The sequence below is a fragment of the Typha angustifolia genome, chromosome 11 (assembly GCF_048772165.1).
Source record: "Typha angustifolia cultivar Huaian chromosome 11, ASM4877216v1, whole genome shotgun sequence".
NCBI classification, from domain to species: Eukaryota; Viridiplantae; Streptophyta; class Magnoliopsida; order Poales; family Typhaceae; genus Typha; species Typha angustifolia.
Window position 1 is genome coordinate 14,957,397 of NC_133249.1, and position 19,324 is coordinate 14,976,720.

Genomic DNA, 19,324 nt, shown 5'->3' on the forward strand with positions numbered 1-19,324 from the left:
ATTTATTAGGGGGGTAGTATTCTCTAATCTCTATGAACTAACTCCATTGACTTTTTCAGAACACTTCTCTAGGATGTGGATGAGTTGACCAGATCCTTAACCTATAAGTTAGGCAAAGGGATCACTTCCTTTTGGGGATTTAAATTTGGATCTTCTTTCATAAGTAGGCATGGAGCCTTTATGATTCAGATCTTTTTCTTTTTTCCCCAACTATGTGGGGTTGGCTGAAAAGAATTGATAGGATTTTTATGAGTAAAGGTGATGATCATTTAGTGGGGTTGGATTTTTTTTTTCTTTAATGACAAGGAAATTGATAGAGACTTTTCTTAAACCTGTTAGGGTCAACGAGAGAGAAAAGTAAATAGGATGAAGAGAGTAGAAAGTCAGCAGTTGTATACTGATGATCTAATATTTAGAAGACTGCTTCATATTTTTCTCAAACAAGGCTGCGAATTGCCTAACAAACTGTAGGCTAAAAATATCTTCTTCTATTTTTTCAGATCCAAATAGGATATCCTTCGTATATTTAAAAAAATTAATTAAATTTTTGGAGTAAGAGTGACATAAAAAAAAAAAGGACTATATATATACAATTTGTATTAGGTGGTTCGCGGACTTTTGAGACTCACCGATGGATATGAAAGTTCATAAATAGATATTTCATTAAGCTCATACAATTTATATAGAAATAGAATATAATATGAAATTTTAAGACAAATCTTGCTCTTAGCTAAAAGACAGACCGATCAACATAAAATCTCAGAGTATCAGCTTGTAACAATCCAAATGCTCATAAAAATAATTTGATCTTTCTCGATCCGTTGGATTGCGAACTTATAATGCAACCGCATTCTATGGTCCAAAATCGGACTACAGATATACAATTTGCATTAGGTGGTCTGCGAACTTTTGAGGCTCACGGATGGCACTTCTGGACTAATTCAATATTGCTTTTTTCTGATGAAAGTTTATAGATGGATGTTTCATTAAGCTCAAAGTAATAGTTACAGTTTAATACACAAGTAGAAATAGGATGTAGGATGAAATCTTAAAACAAGTCTTGCTCTTTAGCTGAAAGACAGATCGATCAACATAAAAACCCAGAGTATCGGCTTGTAACGAGACACGTACTCATGAAAATAATTGGATCTTTCTCGATTTGTTGAATTGCGACCTTATAATGCAAGCGGAAAAAGTCGGCCCGACTGGGACTTCTGGGAGTAATTGGGCTTTGGACTGGGCCGCTATATTTTGTCCCGATTCGAGGATAGTGTCGTCTTAGACACCAGATCGAGGAGAGCAACGGAAGCGAGAGAGAGAGAGAGAGAGAGACGAAGGCTTAGGAGATGACCATCGCAGGCGCGGCCGGATATCTTGCGCGGAGGGCGGCGCAGAAGGAGCGGGTGCGCCTCCTCTACCGGCGAGCACTCAAGGACACCCTCAACTGGGCCGTACACCGCCACCTCTTCTACCAAGATGTAGACTCCCAAACTCCTCCTCCTCCTCCTCCTCTCTCTCTATTCTATTTCATTTTGCTGCTAGATCTTGTGATCTTTGTTTGCCCGGATGTAGCGTTACTCTCTTGGGTTGTGCGGTAGCGGTGTTTGATGGGATGCCAAAGCTGAAACCGTGCTATTGGATCAAAGATTTGGTTTTTTAGGTATAGGGTGATTTGGGGCAATGTTCTTCCTGGGTCTAGGGACAGATGAACTTTGATTTCGACCTCGTTAATCGTTTGTCTAGATTGGTCTATAAGTTGGTTGAATTCTTGTTGACAATCAAAATCCAAGAACTGATCTTAATGGATATAAGCAAATGTCCTTGACTTAATTAAGAGCTTTAGTTTTGAAATGGAAACTCTTTTTTTTTTAGAAATATCTGGCATTCCCACTCTTGGGGAGTAGAAATGTTTACTGTCAAAGCAGGCTTTATTCTTGTCTTTTATTCAAGCATTTTATGAAATTAGATGTTTCCTTTCTACATTAGTTCACAGATAAGTCATCAACTATCAGGAAGGAAATCAATTTAGTTGCTTTCCAGTGTACTTCTGTTCAGAAAATTATTGCCTGATAATACCAGTTGCTTCCTGTGGCTAAAACTTGTTTCCTTTTAAGAAACAAGAAGAAGCAGGGGAAGCGATATATTTATGTCATCATTGAACTTCCTGGTCGATCTCACATGTAGAACTGTTGATATTAGATCATAAGATTTATTTTACAGCTGCTATTTACTTTTGTTTAATGTTCTTCTCTCAGGCATCGGATCTAAGAGAGAAGTTTGAGGCGAACAAACATGTGGTATGATCATTTTGTCCATTTACTTTAACCATTTTCCGTACAATCACACATTGTTAATGGTTCAATATTTCATGGTCTTTCTTTTCTTTAAGCAATTGCTGCCTATGATCATTTTTGTGAAATTGCTATCTTCTTTTGATTGCCAATCATGATGGACAGATTTATCTTGTTTCATACAAAACTTTAGTTCATTAGTTGTCCTTGAGTTATATACAAGTGGAGGACTACAATTGTTGCACTATTTTGCTATTTTATGTATAATTACACGTTAAAAGGAATAAAAAGGAAGGTGTTTATCAGTCACTGAGTGTCTCATTATCTCTCTTGCTTTCCATGAGCTGACCCAAAAAAGGGTTAAAAAATAGAAGAAGACAATTCTAGAATGTTGTACAAGTAACAAGAAAGATATTACAACAGAAGATTACAAATAACCTTTCTATAATCTCAATTCAAGGACCCAAATTCATATGCCCAACTACTGATCAGGGCAACTGCTCCCATCCCCAGCATTCAAATTTGTTCGACTTCCTTACATGGTGTTCATGTTTAGTTAAACTCATATGACTCTGTCTACTAATTCTTCCAGAGGGTTTTTCCTTTCAAGAGTTACTTTGTAAGTCTAAGAAAGTATGAGTGTTTAAGAGGAAAGAGATATTCCAGCTGCTAAGAAAAATGGATCACCTTGCATATTGATCTTTTTTTATGTTACAGTGAGCAGGCTGTTCTTTCATACGTTGCCATTCATTGGTGAGGTTCTGCAATTGTCATATAACTATTTGTGATATGCTCTTTACAAACTGTATGCTTCTTGCTGATACTATCCTTTAAAGATTCAACAGCTTCTAAATAATAAAGGTTGAATCACATCATTATGGCTTTTATACTTTTATTCCTTTTCCTAATTTAGTCTTGTACACTTTTGTCAATTGCTCAATTTACATGATGTGACTAATGTAGTTATTCAGTTCCATTTCATGGCCAATTGGCCATTAAGGAGAGCTTCAAAAGAAAGAGATGTATTCATGGATATAATTTTACATTGTTGAAATTTGGTGAAATTGCAGGAAGATTTAGACACTATTGATAGGCTCATTGCTGAGGGGGAAGCAACTTATAACAATTTTCAGCACCCTGATCCTTATATTGGTGAGTCAAAATATCATCAATCTTGTTATAGTATAGTCCTTTTTGTTTCTTATTGTCATATTTTATTAATGTCATTTCCAAAGAGAGCTGAATGGATCGAGTGTTTAATGTAGTGACCTCAATTATTTGGGTATTTTCTTCTTTCTTTTGGAGAAAATTTACTTTTTAATATCTTTATATTCCATGTAATGCAGTTCAGTAATATTGAAGCATGCTTTGGACTCGTAAGACTTGGATGTTTTAGATATTAATGCTGTTTGTTGAGGTGTACTTACCAACTTTTTCACGTCATGAGTTGCTAGTTGTCTATAAGACTATAATTGTTTTAGGATGGTGAGGAACTTAAGATGCTCTTACAAGTTAGAAAGACTGAAAATCATAATTGTGAGCATGTTTAATTATCCAGACATCAATGCTTATGAGTTGACAGAAGGGATCCATATCTTTCAATTTTTCCTTACGCTTTGCATCAAGGTAAAGAATAATTCTTGAGAGACTTGTTTAAGAGCAAATACATGTTCCCCAGAATATTTTTGGGAAAGTAATAGAAAGCTGATTATTGTTTAGCAGACAAAACCTCCATATTTCAGTGGAAAGTTTGATAGAGTATAACTTGGATCAATGTACATGACTTTTATAATTTTATTTGATATCTTTCTTTTTCGATACAGTCTAGTATGCGGGAATATTTTGATTAACTTTTGCTAGACTGTTGCATATTTCTTCTATTACCTTATCCATGAAGTTTGGCTATGGTTGCACACTACCTGCCTAATTATTCCAAAATGATGTACAATTTCTCAAGGAATATTTGCACTCTTTATTCTGATGTATTATTTTTCTCCATCATCTATTCAGTAGGTAGTGCCATTATTTTATATGTTTTATTTTCTGAATTGCAGTTCCATGGGCTCCTGGTGGCTCCAAATTTACACGAAATCCTCCTCCACCTCAGGGGGTAAGATGTTTGCTTTACTGGTGGAAATGTTCATTTGTATAAGCCGGCCTACGAATAAGATAGTTTATCTTGACAAAGCATATGAAAATTAACTCACAATTATTGTTTTCACGGATATTATGGAGAAACCAATTACTAAATAACAAGTAGTAAGTTCAAATATGCTCGAAAAAGAAACCAAGTAGTAAATAGCAGTTTGTATAAACGGTTCAGAAACAGCCCCAAGCTGGTTGTGAACTTGTTATACAGTAATTTCAAGTTCTCTACTCTTTTGTACTTAATTTGTATGTCCTTATCTTGACCTTGAATAAGAATGTAGTTTGGAAGATGATTCAATTATTTTTCACTATTTGTTACTCGGTAGACTATAGCATCCTGGCTCTTTTCGCTGCCCTGTTTGCATTATTATTTTGTTCTTCGTCTCACTTAGTGTGGGTTTTGTTTTGTGCAGATTGAGATTATTTACAATTATGGCAGAGAAGATTAAGAAACTTAGAATATCATCTTCGAAGAAAAGTTTGGCACTTTTGCAGTGCAAAGATGCTCTTTCCTGTTTCATCTCAGCCACTGTGATTAATAAAAGAATTCACAAGTGCTAGGTCTCTGTTTGTTTATGTCGTGGAAGCTTGTATTAAAGATATTTCTGTGCTCTTGAGTCGCATGTGCAATAAACCTACATTGCTTTTATCACAACTCGATCATTTTGAGAATTTACTCGTTTTTTCTTTTGCCGTCTATATTTTGTCTGATTATTACCTATTCTTGCCCTTTTGGTGTAAATATAGAGAGAACGAGAGAGATAGAATTGTTCTTGAACCTCAGAGATTTAGATAAAAAAGAAAAAAAACTTATTCCAAGATTGACAGTTGAAGGCTCTGGTTCTTTTGAGTGATTGGAAAGATCAAGCTCTTTATTGTCTACTCCAAGTAAAATTCCTTGATGTAAACACAAGCGTACCTCAAAATGAACAAACAAATAATACGAGAATGAGTCCTCATAAAAGTCATTGCAAATGGTGAAATGGAAACCCGTATTTAAATTCCATCAAGTATGAAGCATTAGCTTAGTCCCAAAATCTTTATCGAAGAAATCATATGCGTCAATATTCACTATTTGACGATGATTATAGTCATGGTCACCATGTAGGAAACCTTGCAACTCTATAAGAAAGAACAAATAAATAATACAATAGAAAGAAATTGTTAAATCATAGCTCCTTGCTGATCGCCTTCAGCGCATCTCTAACATATGGATACTTGTATGAGAACCCCAACTCCTTTGCCCTAACTGGAAGCACTCTTTGCCCTTCCAAAACCTACAATTGGCATAAGTTCAACTATCTGTCATAATGTGATCTTCTAAACGATTACTGGGTCGAAGTATATGAAACATATTGGATACTTACAACTGAGGCGCCTTCCCCAAGGACTGCTTTGAGTGCAAAATCTGGTACAGGCAACCAAGAGGGGCGGCCGATAACTTCGCCTAGCTGGCTGCACATTTCTGACAACCGAACTGGATTTGGAGCTGTCCCATTAATTATGCCTGAAAATACCAAAGTCCTGTTATTGAGGCTAACATATTTACTTTAAGACATTGAATTGCGTCATTAGATCATTATCTTCATTCGGCATAACATGTGGAGAAGTGGAAAGCATGAGATCATTCGAGAGCATTCAATTTACAGCTAATTTAAGAAGTGCTGGAATATTGCATTGAACAACTGATAATAAGAAGCTATAAGAGCCCACTGTAGTCTTCAGCAAAGTCTTTGCTACATGGAAACTTCTTAATTTTTATATATTTTAGATGATTGACGAGTCTTCTCCAAAAAATTGTAGAACTGAGTACCACTGAAAGAACTGAATAGGTTAAACATCAAAACTTAGTCCAGTAAAAATAAGAAAGCTACCTTTGTATGAGGGATTTATTAGAGCCTCACATATGAGGTTCACCAAGTCATCCAGATGGATCCAAGAAAACCTGCAATGGAAACATACAGAAAATTCATTACTCAAAGGTGGAAAAATAGCAGAAAAGATATATGGTACTCCAAAGATTGTTGTTTTTCACATCCTAAAACTGAATTTTTATTTTTCATATTTATTGCAATCTGTGTCCTCTTTTCACTATATTTAATTCAACCAATTTATACTGTCTTCTGGTTTCGTATTCAATCTTCATTTTGGAAAGATTTATACAACATGTTGCATATTTTTGGCTATGGTGCTGCTCCAGTTTCTGCCTTTTATCCAAAAGAAATGTGAATTTAAAATTTCGACCTACACGTTTTCCCTATCAAGAAAAAGAATCCCATTTCTTCAAGAGCAGTGCATGTCACAAGTCCTACAATAGCATAAACAGAAGCATACACTAGTGCCGGATAATTAACAAATGAAATTGTTAACTTAAAAACAAACTTGAAATTATCAGTTTTTGACAGTAGAGATACTATGCAATAATAAATGCACTTTGCAGAACAGATAGAGGATTCATGCATCTCTGTCCAAAAATTTGGGAGGGACTAAATGGCTTGATTTTTCTGGGAAATACTACAAAAGAATCTGATGTTGTTACAAGGTGGGAAATAAAATTTACCATTGCTTTCCAGAACCCAGAGGACCACCAGCAAACATCATAAATAGAGGAACCATTTTAGCTGCATAATGTCCAAATGAAGGGCATGAGAATATTTTTTGCAAAATATTGGTCAACTTTGTAATTAGATATTTATAAAATGTGTAACATGTAAACTTTAAGAATAGCATCACAGGCTGAGCGTTGTGTGACTACTTCATAGTTGCTTGAGCAAACCTCATGTTTGCTACAAGATGCTTGAGTAACAATAAGGTTACATTATCTAGGTTTGCAAATATAAAATTTCAATTTGGAGTTGCCAAGTGTGATTAGAATATCTACAGCCACAGAAGGGCATAAAAAATCTCTTGCGCTTACATAGAAAACCATTTTACAAGTATCATAAATAATAAGTATAAGAAAGATCATTGAAGGAACTAGCCAAACCTAGAGCACCACCATCTTTGCCAAGAACAACACCGATGCGAATAAGCACCAACCTAACATTATTATCTACCTCAGATGCCTTTGCTTCCCATTCTCTACAAACCTGAAAACACATTAATCCCAAAGAAAGAGCATGATATGTTATTGAAAATTTGAAACACCAGAAAATTCTAGAAAAATCTGGAATGGATTATTTAAGAAGCCCTGACTAAAGGGATCACTATAATACTTATGAGATGGTTATGCCTTTGATTTCTATATGTTATGTAATCATAAAGATATGCTTATAAAACTAAATATAAGAAAATGAATGAGTCAAGATTGATAGAATAATAAAGTAGAAATGTATCAGTGATTAAACCGAGAAAATGAGGAACAACAAATTCTACATAATCACATTGGATTTGAAGAGCAACTGCCAATTTCTCAGGATCTGTTCAAGCAAACTTTTACAAACCACATGGTTTTGAACTCAGGTATGGGTCACTCTACATGGACCTTGCTACCATCTCCTTTAGTTATTTTATTCTAGGACACATTCACAAATCAAAATGAAAGCTATCTAGTGTACATTAATCATCTGGTAGCTGAAGTTCTGTGTCTGTGGCCTGTGGTGGACATCTTATATCTTTGGAAACAAGACATATTAACTTACATGATTTACTTCTTAATGGATACCTGTAAGTCTAACTGTATTAACAATTAACATCTAGAATCTTCAAACTCAAAAGAATAGTGTGTCAACATTTAAAGATGAGAATCTGATTCTAAAGACTAGCATTCTTCACATAATAGGTTGATCAGAAAAATTAAGGAAATCTTCTATTCTTCCAAGCCAAAATACTACCAGCACAAAATTCTCTCGAATCCCACCCTCAATATCAATGAACAATAAACTAAAAGATGCTGCAACATAAAGTATTAAAAGGTACGTATGCATAATAATATATCCAGATGATCTATTACCTCGGACAGATAGTCATTTCCTGACGGACTCGTCTCATCAAAGCTATGAGTTTCACTTGTTCCTGTAGGTGTGCCAGCATACAGACTCAACCTCTTTCTCATGAATGTAAATGAAGGTCATCTTTGTAAACTTGATTAAAAGAAGAGGCATTATCTGAGTAAGCTAAAGGCATGCTTGAACTATTTTCAAGTGTGAAGAAATTTTCTGCTTGATCATAATTGAATGAATTAAAAGGGTATAGTCATTAATTATAGGTACGTGTATAATAAAGAATTTCATATTTGTCTTCTGTTTTCTAGAGTTTTAAGAGTTACACCCTTGCATCAAGTGAGCCATGGATGACCAAAAACGTGCATATCTATTGTCTGACATGAGAAAATCCTACTTAGATTTTGAGTTCGTGGTTCATGACTTCCTTAACACCAACTTCAGAGATGCAATCTTAACAACTATGGAGGACAAATGCACACATACTGATGTGAACTCTTTCATGCATGATGTAGCATGACTTCAGACTATATATGCAGAAACATACATGAAAATCTATCTAGAAATTGGAAAAGAAATATCAGAATAACATTTTTGTCAAATGGAATTGTTTTTGTGTCTTCGTTTATTTGTTCCTTCAAGATGAAGAAAATTCCTTACATCGATTGACAGATTCCATATCTTTCTTCTTCCCTGGCTTCTAAATGGCCTTACAAATTCATGGCAAGATCAACTTGATTTTGTCACAGTGAGGAGTACGGCATGCTTTTATAGGTTATTGGTTTCAGGTTGGAAGTTGGTTGTATTTGTAAATTCTTTATGAACCTTAACAACCTTGCTTTCTATTCTATGCAACTATACATTATTACAGTACTCTTGAAGATGATGATTGATGTTGCTTGACAAAAGATCACTTCACGTAGAATCATTCTTAATCTCTCTCTACATGTCTATGTGTTTTGTGTCATAGTAGGCTGCAGATCAGTCAACTCACAGAACCCTGTTCCTAGCTCTATTATCCAACCTCCACCCACAAGTTCATGAGAGTCCAGGCCCTGCTGATCTATGGTTTTTATCCAGTGCTCTAAGTCTCAAAACTGCTTTTGCCATCAAATACCCTTTTAAGCTAGATAATAATGGTTGTAAAAGCAACAATCGCATGTTTAACAATATAATGACATTACTTTTCAGTTTTCACAGTGTTAGAAGAAGAAACACAGTGCTAAACTACTTCTAAGTAAAACAAGGAAGATTATAAAAGAATTTGGAAATGTATCACCACTAAACCAGAACGATTATGCTAGTAAAAGAAGTAAAAAATAATTACAAGAATGCATTGAGCTATACATGTGGTAGAGAATTATATTAGTAGTTTTTTTAGTAGTTCTTTTAGTAGTTTTAACTAGAGAATTATATTAGTAGTTTTTGAGTGTGTGACTTTATGCTTGTATGCTTCCTTCGGATACATTTGTCTCTCTGCATGTAGTATTTATTTTGGGCAGTGAGCTAGAGAACTATAATAAGCATACTAAAAAAAGGGATCCGAATCAGGAGACTAGTTAGCCGCATACCATAATAACCAACGGCTGTTGCACTGATGAAAACTGAAGGTCGCACATCCACATTAGACTGGTTTACATAGCCTACAATCTTTAGCACATTAAATACATTCATTAGATGAACGATGAGACAGAGAAGGAGCCACTTTGAAAATTTAAGAAGTATTTTCATTTTAACAGTTCTAACCTATGACCATGGACAGACACAAAAACTAGCATGATTGGCAAATGGTAACGCATTTGTGCACTGGTGTGTGCGAACCATGCTAAGTATTAAGAATAGGGGGGCCCACATCATATCTGTGCCAATAGCCTAGCAACCTATCCCATACAATAACAAATGCCATACTTTGATGTAACATTGACATGGCTTTGCTTAATATGATAAGTGAGGACAAATAAGATTATAATTACCTTTGATGTAGTGTTCACCCTACTTTGCTTAATCTCCTTCTTAATCTGCATTTAACAATCCAACTTTTAATAATGTTGTAATGAAATGATCAATCTATGCACTAGCTGTGAAGCTTCTTATATGCCAATCACAAGAATTTCAAAGTTTAGATAGAATGAGAGAAACAGGAAAATTCTCATTGCTAGCAGTATGGACCTTGATATTAAGCATTAACCTCTATCAAGGATTCCTTTCATTTATAACCCCAGAATTCTCTAACTAAACATCAGAATTATAAAAGCTACACTCAATTGCGCCTTACCATCAAACTCCAGTTTGGCAAAATAAGAGATAAACAGAAAGAGGGCAAAAGAAGAAAATTGGTATATTTGTGAAAATATAAAACTCGTTGATAGATTCAAACAGTCAAGAACTCCAAGTTGTGAAGCAACCAACCTCAGATGACCACCTTGTACTTATGGGCAATCCAGCTAAGTTAACAACAGCATTTGAACCTTGAATGCATTTTTCCCACTCTCTTTCCTCGGCAATAAGAACTTGTGGAAAGTTTTCAACTGCAACAATGCCAAGAATTAATAAGAAACAGATGCTTTGATAGAAAAAGAGCAAAAAATGTGATGATATAAGCACGAGCAATTTTTTTGTATAACACCTTCTTTCATTTTAATCCTAATACCCTGTGTCTAATTGCTACTCTCTAACATTTATTGTTTAGAAGTTGATGTTGCAAGCTGCAAGTATTAATTGTGTTATATTCAGAATTTTTCACAGAATTCAGCAATATGATTTTGGATTTACTAGGTAAATTTTCATTTTAATTGTAGAAGTATAATGCCAAAGTTGAAAATTATTCTTTACTCAGTTCATCAAATTTCACCTTCTTATCTCCTTTTCACCCTAAGTGAGAAGTGGAATTCATATTCGAAATTTCCCCTAGAAGATCACTTCCCTACGTCTGCCATACATTAGTAGGACAGCTTAATAGCATTGAGAATTCAAGATCATCCTTTCCGGAGTAGAAAATTAGGGTTCTTGCTTATGCAATTTAAGCAGATGCCACCAGGTAGTAGTTTTGTATCTTCAAGATTCCACATTGTATTGTATTATTTCCAAAAGAAAAGGAGTGTTGATTATGTTTTATAAGCATTCTGTATTAAATGGGTATTTTATCTGCTATACTGACCTAAAGGTGAAGAAAGTGGCACAAATCTTAGGTTCCATCAGATAGACTTATTTTTAATTGATGACTGCAAAATGTAACTCATAACATGAGATACTAGAAATAGCAATTACCTTCTTACCAGGAAATACTAATCGTGCCTTTGCTCGTGATCGTGTTAAAACACGAACTTTATGATCATCTGCATCAAATGAATAGTTTTTCAACCTTAGAAATTGAAAGCCCTCACAAGTTCATAACACCCCAATTGTACTATTGATATTTGATAGAGATATAAAATATTAAAATATGACGGCAGCTGAAGAGCTGAACAGGTCCTGACAGAATATATTCTTTTAGCGAACACAAAAAGTATCTCTAGAAAACATTGGAGAATGAATATTATTAAGAAATACTATGCATCTATCCAAATCACTACTGAAGAAGGCCACATAGAAGGCAAGATTGCTAATGTTTTACTTGATTTCTTATTTTCTCGTTACCTAATAAAAAATTATTTCTATCTTACACTACCAAATTTCTATTAATGAGAATAGTAGATCACACACATTGTTAAGATTAACTAGCAAATATCTGAATAACATTGCAAACTTGGTGGCTTTCAATCAAACCTGAGAGTAACTTCTTTACTAATCTTTGGCCAATAAAACCCGTAGCTCCAGTTATTGAGACTATCATCTGACTTCCCTAAATAAAAGATAAAATATATTATTTTGGGAGCAATCATGCCATTAAATTACAAAAATAGATGCATTCAAGAGAGAAAGCAACTACCTGAGAAGACCCGGAATTGCTACCACTGACGCACACCACTCTGCATCTCTTCCCATCGCGTGCCTGCAAAAAAGCTAGGTTTTGCTCATCACATACGATTAAAGAAGCACAATCGAGGAAGGCAACCATCAAACTGGAGGAGGGAACGCACGAGGGAAGTTGGTTTCGGAAGAGAGAGGAAGGGGGAAACGACGGAGTTGGAGAAGGAGATCGAGGAAGTGGAGAGCACCATTTGGGGCGGAAAGTGGCGACGGAAGTGACTTTCTCGGCGGGTAGGAAGCGGAGCGAATGGAGGCGCATGATAGGGAGTGGGAGGAGGAAGCGAGGATGGGGTTTTAGGAAGAGGAGGAGAGGGCGTGGAGTCGTCGTGTTAACTGTCGGGCCACAGGAAGTGGTACTTTCTGACAGCCACTCGCCACTTACCCTTTTGCTACGGTGGTCTAGAACTATTCTCTTTGTCACCGTGGAAATCCAGTTTAGAGAAATCACTATTCTCTTTGTCAACGTGGCCGAATCTGGACCGTTTGTCTTAGCCTTTGAGATTGTGATCACAATCCTAACTAGGAATTTTGCTAATTTATTGAACACCGCATTCGCGCCACTTGCGATTTCGCGCGCAGCCACGCCGCCATCTCTCTCTTTCTCCTCGTCTCCTTCCTCTCCTTCGCTTCACGTTGCTCTTCTTCGTGAAGGGAAGATTGCGACGATGAAAGAGGGAGCAGAGCGCGACGTGGCCGATTTGTGACGTGTGCGCTATTCCGCCGCCTCATCGGCCGAAAGGGTTTGTTCTTTTTTTCTCTGAATTCTTTCGGATTTTACTCGTTCTTGGTGTTAGGCTCGTGAGTTGTGCATTTTGTACTATTTGGCTAATTGGGTTTGTGTTTGTCTTTCCATGGATTTGTAGTAAAGTTGGGGTCTTGGAATGTCCACAATGTGTTTGAAGAAATTTCTTGAGTTGGGATTATTAGGTATGTCTAATGCTATTATAGCCAGATTGGAACTTTATGAGATTGAAGGTTCCAGATGATACACTTCATATGCATCTGGGCTCATATAGTTAAGCAGAGGATGATTTTGATCACTTAAACTGCATAAAGCTTAAAGGTCTGGATAGTGCAAAAACTGCATCCTGGTGGTGGATGGCCTTTGTTGGTTTAGAAGCTTTTGGTAACCTTGCTGTCATTGTTAAGAGGGAAACAAAACAGCACATCAAGAGATTAAAAATATTTATGGGTATGTTAGTGTATTATCATCAATTCTGTTATCATATCTTAACTCCAACTTAGGTGCTTAAAATTACTTATTGCAAAATTAGATGATCAACGGTATGCTTACAAGGTGAATGAGCTATGCATGGCGATATATGGAGATTCTTGTTCTTGGAGGTTGGCACTCTTGAATACTCTTCTAGTGCGTGCACACTGCACTATCTAGATTAAACAGTATCTATGGAATGGACCTAAGATCACATGCTTTTTATAAAAAAATTTCCTTGTTCAAGTACGTCTATCTCCTTTATTCAACAAAAATAAAAGTACTTTAATCTCATAGTACATGTAAATCTCTTTGTCATAATAAGGATATAACGTGCAGAACTCTTGATTCACTTCTGTATTAGTTTTAGGAATTAAGACTTAATCATGTGGTAGAATTTTTTGTACTTACTGGGAACTAAAATTTCCCCTCATATCTGGATGTATCTTTCTTTTACTGCGAAATAGATGATACTTCATTGTGCTAGCAATGTGATATCTTCTGTTGCATGCCCTATTTTGCATATTTTGTTTTTGTTCTGCTGCATTAAATCTAACTCTTGGTCGGTTATTAGTTTGCAGGGAGTAACTCAAGTCATATGAAAAATCCATCTCCGCAACCCAAAAACCAGATCGGGAGTAGGAGGGATCACAAGCAAATGCCTAGAATGATGAAGAGCGAGAAGATGCCGAAAGATACTGGCTCATATCCTCCCTTGGATGGAGAAACTGATTCTAAATTAATCGATCTAATAATGAGACCTTCATGAGCTCATGGGCAGGCTTCAAATACCCAGCTTTGCACTCAGGTTCCTGAGCTTAAATACATTGTTTTCTGATTTATACTAGCACTTTGAATAAGTTGATATACCTCAGATCTAACTGTAGAATTCGTAGAGAATGGATCATTTAATCGCTAATAACTACGATTCCATATGTATCTCACTGCAGTGCCCTTCTTAAAGAGATGCAGAGAAGCAGCACGTAGCCATTTGTCTGTTGAATGAATACTGAGTTTTGTACAATTCACTCTGTGAGTTATTATGATAAATCTATTGAATGAATACTGAGTTTTGCTCAACACCTCTATATTTTGACTTATTATGATAAATCTCTCTTTTAATATGCAATCGAGCAAGGTTCATCTCAGTTAAATCTCACTTGCCTGAATCAAAATGACCATCTAAACTTTAAAACCAGAACACCCAACAATAAAGAAAAGAGTTCTTCTAACACAATGCAACTGTTTTCAAGAAAGGAAAAGGGATAATAATTTACAAGCTTCAAAGACCTACGTCCACATGACAAAAGCAAAGAGAAGAGAAATCTAATGCGATTTGACTTCGAAGTGCCCACCTTTGAATTTTCTATCAACCACCTCGAACTTTCACACATGGAGCGCATCGTTAACCGATTCCACTCAAACACTGGCCCCACTCCAAACAATTAAACAAATGTAATTAGCGTAGAACATCCGATCCTATACATCCCAGTCTGTACCAACTTGCAATTCATCCAATGAGATGACGCCGCATACCCAAGTTGGACAAAAGCCCTACAAAGCCGACCCCTAGGGAATCCACTCCAATGGATAACAAGATCCCCAAAATCCTGTTGGATTCTTTTCGACCACATGGCCCACCGACCCGTTTCACACCCACATGGGGAACAAAATTTTCCACCCGATCCGATTGACCCGGCCCGAATTGAACCGCCCTGAAAGGAATCTAATTTGTCCCGGACCCACCCGGTCTTTTGTCCCGATCTAGACCGGCATTTCCCTTAATGCTGTCCCCTATCCCCCTACAACCCTTGGCTAAAATATTGCGTTGCTACGTAGTCTTCTCTCCTATATAACAAACTTCCTTATGAGACCACTTCTTACGCCATTCACATACCTTCCATCTTTGCCAAATCTCCATACCAAGCTCATACCTTCGTCTCAAATGGAAGCCATTCTCGACAACTTTAAGTTTAAGGCGGCCCGACCGTTGACCGAGCTAACGCTCGGGCCGCCCGGTGTTATCGCACCGGAGAAATCATCGGTGGTGGGTCAAAAATGTAACAAACGCGCGCTGCCGGAGAAGAATGACGGAGCTACAAGCCCTGTGGCTAAGTATGTGAATTATGTTCATTTCTTGTTACTAATATGGAAATTTTAATTACTATATGGAGATGTTCTTATGTGATTGGTGGTATATAACATGGCAGGGCACAAGTTGTGGGGTGGCCACCAGTCCGAGCTCATCGGATGAATAGCTTTCGGGCGAGGAAGGGCGAGGTTGATGATGATGGATGTGGAATATATGTAAAGGTGAGCATGGATGGGGCTCCTTATTTGAGGAAGGTAGATCTCAAGGCCTACAATGGTTATAAGGAGCTCAGGGGAGCCTTGGAGGATATGTTCAAGTGTTGTTCCTTAGGTAAGAGAGTTTTATGATGCATGGGCTTGAGAATTTTTACTTGTATATGTATGCATGAAAGATTCATGTGATATAACAATATCTTAACCATCTTTTAGGAGGGGAAGAAGGGTACGATGAGTCTGAGTATGCCATCACATATGAGGACAAAGATGGAGACTGGATGTTGGTTGGAGATGTCCCATGGGGGTAAGCATGAACTTGATCTCTTGAAGATTGAATTCTGTGTGTCTTCTTTAAGCCAATGAGCTAATGGATGGTTTCCTTGTTTTGTTCTGGTTTCTTGTAGGATGTTCATCTCTTCATGCAAGAGGATGAGGATTATGAAGGGATCTGAAGCAAGAGGATTAAGCTCAAGTGCATAATACATCTATAGAGGACTCTTAATTTGACCTTTCGTTTTGTTTTTTGTTTCTCCTTAGTCTCCATGTCCTTGAGACTGAGGAAGGAAAGGATATGATTTTAATCTTATGTAAGAAAGAGATCAATTGAGATACTTGTAATTAAAGTTTTGGTCAACGATATCTGTGATAAAGAATATATTGCCTTGAAGTGCCATTTTATGAAGGAGATCTAGAAGTTTTTCTCATCTCATATTCTCACCTTAATATAGATCGGCGCCGCAGCTAGCCAACTCGTGCCATTTGATTTTACAAACTTCAAAACTTATAGTACAGTAGTAAGAATTATATTGCAGTCTTGATCAAAGTGAATTTGATTGAGGAATGGCAACAAGATGAAGAGGTATCTTCTTGGTGGGGTTGTAAGCCCAGCAGCTTCCTCCATATCAAAGTCTTCCACACCCATCCCATCAGGCAATGCCCAACTAAAGTGGTACAAAAGATTAGCAAGAGCCAGCTCTATAGTAGCCATTGCATACTGTATTCCAGGACACATCCTTCTCCCAACTCCAAATGGGATGACCTCGAAGTCATTTCCTCTAAAATCTATCGGGCTACCAACGAATCTCTCAGGCTTGAACTCCTCAGCTTCCTCCCAAGTTTCTGAGTCTCTTCCAATTGCCCATGCGTTTATGATGAGCTGCGTTCTGGCTGGGATCTCGTAGCCTTGGAAGGAGACGTTGGTGGTGGACTCTCGCGGGAGGAGGAGTGGGCCGGGTGGATGCAGACGAAGGGCTTCTTTGATCACCGCTTTCAGGTAGTTTGCTTGGTTTGTGTCGTCTTCGGCGATGGTTACCTTGCCGGCGCCGATTTCGGCGATCTCATTTTGGACCTTCTTCATACTCCTTGGGCTTCGGATGAGCTCGGCCATGGTCCATTCGATCGTCACGTAGGTTGTCACCGTTGCAGCTGCGATTATGTCCTGCGATTGCGAAAAAGGTGGGTTTTCTTTTTACAAATATACCCATAAAAGAGGGGATTTTTTTAAAAAAATTATTTTTCGCAATAAATTCAGGAAATTAGGTAGTTATTTGCAAACATAACCCTTAAGAATGGTAATTTTATGATCACGAAAAGCAGCATCCTTACCAAGAGGATGGATTTGACGTCATCCTCACTCAATTGAATCTCGGCCGTCCGATCCCTCCGAATCGCGAGCAACACGTCCACGAAATCCTCCTCCTCGCTCTGCTTCTCCTTCTTCCTCGCCTTCTCCTCGTGCTCCTCGAGAATCGTGCTTATGAAGCCGTCCCACTTCCTCGCGATCGCCTCCACTTTCCCATCCCTCCCAGTTAACTTTCCCAATATCTTCCCCAGGGCTGGGTAAACCTCCTCCAAATGGAACCCGGAAAGGATCGCGAGCTCCTCCGCCATCATCTCCCGGAACCCTTCCGCCGTTCCGTCCCGCTTTCCCGCCGCTGATATGCTCACCACCCGGTTCGTGTAGGCGAAAAGTTCTTCGCTTAGGTTGATCAGTTCGCCACCGCCTGCGGCGGCGCATATGCGGCCGAGGAGGGCAGCGACCTCTTCGGAGCGGACGGAGCGGAAGGCGGCGACGCGGGAAGGGGCGAGGAGGCGGGAGACGGTGATCTTGCGGGCGTGGCGCCAATAGTCACCGTAGGGCGAGAAGGAGACGTTGCGAGAGTCGTAGGTGAGCTTGGCGGCGGTGGAGGAGAAGGGGCGGGAGGAGAAGGCGATGTCGTGGGAGGCAAAGAGGCGGCGGGCGGCGGCGGCGGAGGAGAGGAGGAGGGTGGGTTGGGGGAGGCGGAGGAGGAGGAAGGGACCGTGGAGGCGGGAGAGACGGAGGAGGACGCGGTGGGGGAGGCCGGAGAGGAGGTGGAGGTGGCCGATTAGGGGAAGGGATGGGGGAGATGGGGGGAGTTTATTAGGGTTTCTGGATTTGTAGATGCGGATAAGGAGGAAGACGAAGACGAAGACGAAGAGGAAGGAGATCAGTAGCAGAGTAGACATTTTTTTTCTGAATTTTTTTATTTATTGGGGTTATTTTGCATTAGAGAATTCTTAAGGTGGTCACTTTTTCTCTCCACTCTCCAGGAGTGAGTGAATAGAGAAAAAAAAAACATTAGCTCTTTTAATATATTAAATATATTTATATTATTTAATTGTTTTAGAGTTATATTAAATATTAAATATTATAGCTCGCGCTAGATATTTTAAATTATTTATGTTACTTTTATTTATTTTAAAGAGTATTCTAATAGTTATATGGCTACACTGATTTATTTTTTATAATTAAATATTAGATGAAAGGTATAGTAGTAAATATATTTATTTTTCCTTTTCTCACTTACATCCAAACAACACAAAATCCAAATACATTGCAAAGTAGTATTTTTGCTTTATTTTTTCAACAACTTCTTCTCCATTGCAATAATGAAGGGATAAAAAAGTCAAACCTTGACTATTTGGGTTACTTTCAACTCACCTGTCAACGGTTTAGAATTGAAACTTGGAAGCCGCCACCTCACTGTAAGTATTGATATTTGATAGAGATTTCTGGGCCCAAACATTGGGCCGGCCCATTCAAGTGTGCGTTACGTCATTTTGGAGAATTTATCAAAAACACCTTATGTGCTGTTCTTATTATTATTGACACCTTAGCATATGAATATTTAATGCCACAAAAACAACTGAGTTAATTTTCACCTACCAACAATTGACAGAATAAAAAATTTGAAAAACCTAAATATCTCTAACTTGACCTTAAAATATGGTACCCTTTTACTGGTACTTTAATCAAAAACTATACTCAAGATATTAAGGTTATTTTATATTTGTAATTAATTCTACTTATTTATATAATAACTAATTATAAGAAAACAAACATACGAACGTATTAAAGGTAAAATGCAAAGTTAATAGATATTAGTATAGTATGATAAGAATTATAATAAAGGCAAAATATATAGTCTTTTTGA

General features: G+C 37.5%; 4 protein-coding genes and 1 long non-coding RNA gene across 5 annotated transcripts; 3 read left to right on the forward strand and 2 right to left on the reverse strand.

Annotated features, from left to right (window-relative positions):
* Positions 1-1,273: 1,273 nt before the first annotated feature.
* Positions 1,274-5,138, forward strand: LOC140769531 (NADH dehydrogenase [ubiquinone] 1 beta subcomplex subunit 9). Its single transcript, XM_073110255.1, has 5 exons — positions 1,274-1,478; positions 2,256-2,297; positions 3,362-3,443; positions 4,346-4,401; positions 4,853-5,138. The coding sequence occupies exons 1-5, from the start codon at positions 1,347-1,349 to the stop codon at positions 4,886-4,888; spliced, it is 348 nt and encodes a 115-aa protein (XP_072966356.1). The 5' UTR covers positions 1,274-1,346; the 3' UTR covers positions 4,889-5,138.
* A 279-nt stretch (positions 5,139-5,417) lies between these two features.
* Positions 5,418-12,725, reverse strand: LOC140769951 (epimerase family protein SDR39U1 homolog, chloroplastic). The gene is made up of 13 exons (XM_073110875.1): positions 12,460-12,725; positions 12,309-12,371; positions 12,146-12,221; positions 11,656-11,715; positions 10,790-10,908; positions 10,354-10,398; positions 9,952-10,030; positions 8,392-8,453; positions 7,426-7,528; positions 7,000-7,060; positions 6,314-6,384; positions 5,807-5,946; positions 5,418-5,716 (listed from the first exon to the last, which is right to left on the reverse strand). The coding sequence occupies exons 1-13, from the start codon at positions 12,538-12,540 to the stop codon at positions 5,609-5,611; spliced, it is 1,068 nt and encodes a 355-aa protein (XP_072966976.1). The 5' UTR covers positions 12,541-12,725; the 3' UTR covers positions 5,418-5,608.
* A 151-nt stretch (positions 12,726-12,876) lies between these two features.
* Positions 12,877-14,638, forward strand: LOC140769956 (uncharacterized). Its single transcript, XR_012105970.1, has 4 exons — positions 12,877-13,089; positions 13,213-13,541; positions 14,137-14,370; positions 14,513-14,638. It is a non-coding gene; the product is annotated as an uncharacterized lncRNA (long non-coding RNA).
* Positions 14,639-15,450: 812 nt separating this feature from the next.
* Positions 15,451-16,571, forward strand: LOC140769955 (auxin-induced protein 22D-like). The gene is made up of 4 exons (XM_073110878.1): positions 15,451-15,677; positions 15,773-15,984; positions 16,083-16,173; positions 16,274-16,571. The coding sequence occupies exons 1-4, from the start codon at positions 15,508-15,510 to the stop codon at positions 16,347-16,349; spliced, it is 549 nt and encodes a 182-aa protein (XP_072966979.1). The 5' UTR covers positions 15,451-15,507; the 3' UTR covers positions 16,350-16,571.
* Positions 16,572-16,631: 60 nt separating this feature from the next.
* LOC140769950 (cytochrome P450 71A9-like) lies at positions 16,632-18,422 on the reverse strand. Its single transcript, XM_073110874.1, has 2 exons — positions 17,475-18,422; positions 16,632-17,307 (listed from the first exon to the last, which is right to left on the reverse strand). The coding sequence occupies exons 1-2, from the start codon at positions 18,354-18,356 to the stop codon at positions 16,651-16,653; spliced, it is 1,539 nt and encodes a 512-aa protein (XP_072966975.1). The 5' UTR covers positions 18,357-18,422; the 3' UTR covers positions 16,632-16,650.
* Positions 18,423-19,324: the final 902 nt, after the last annotated feature.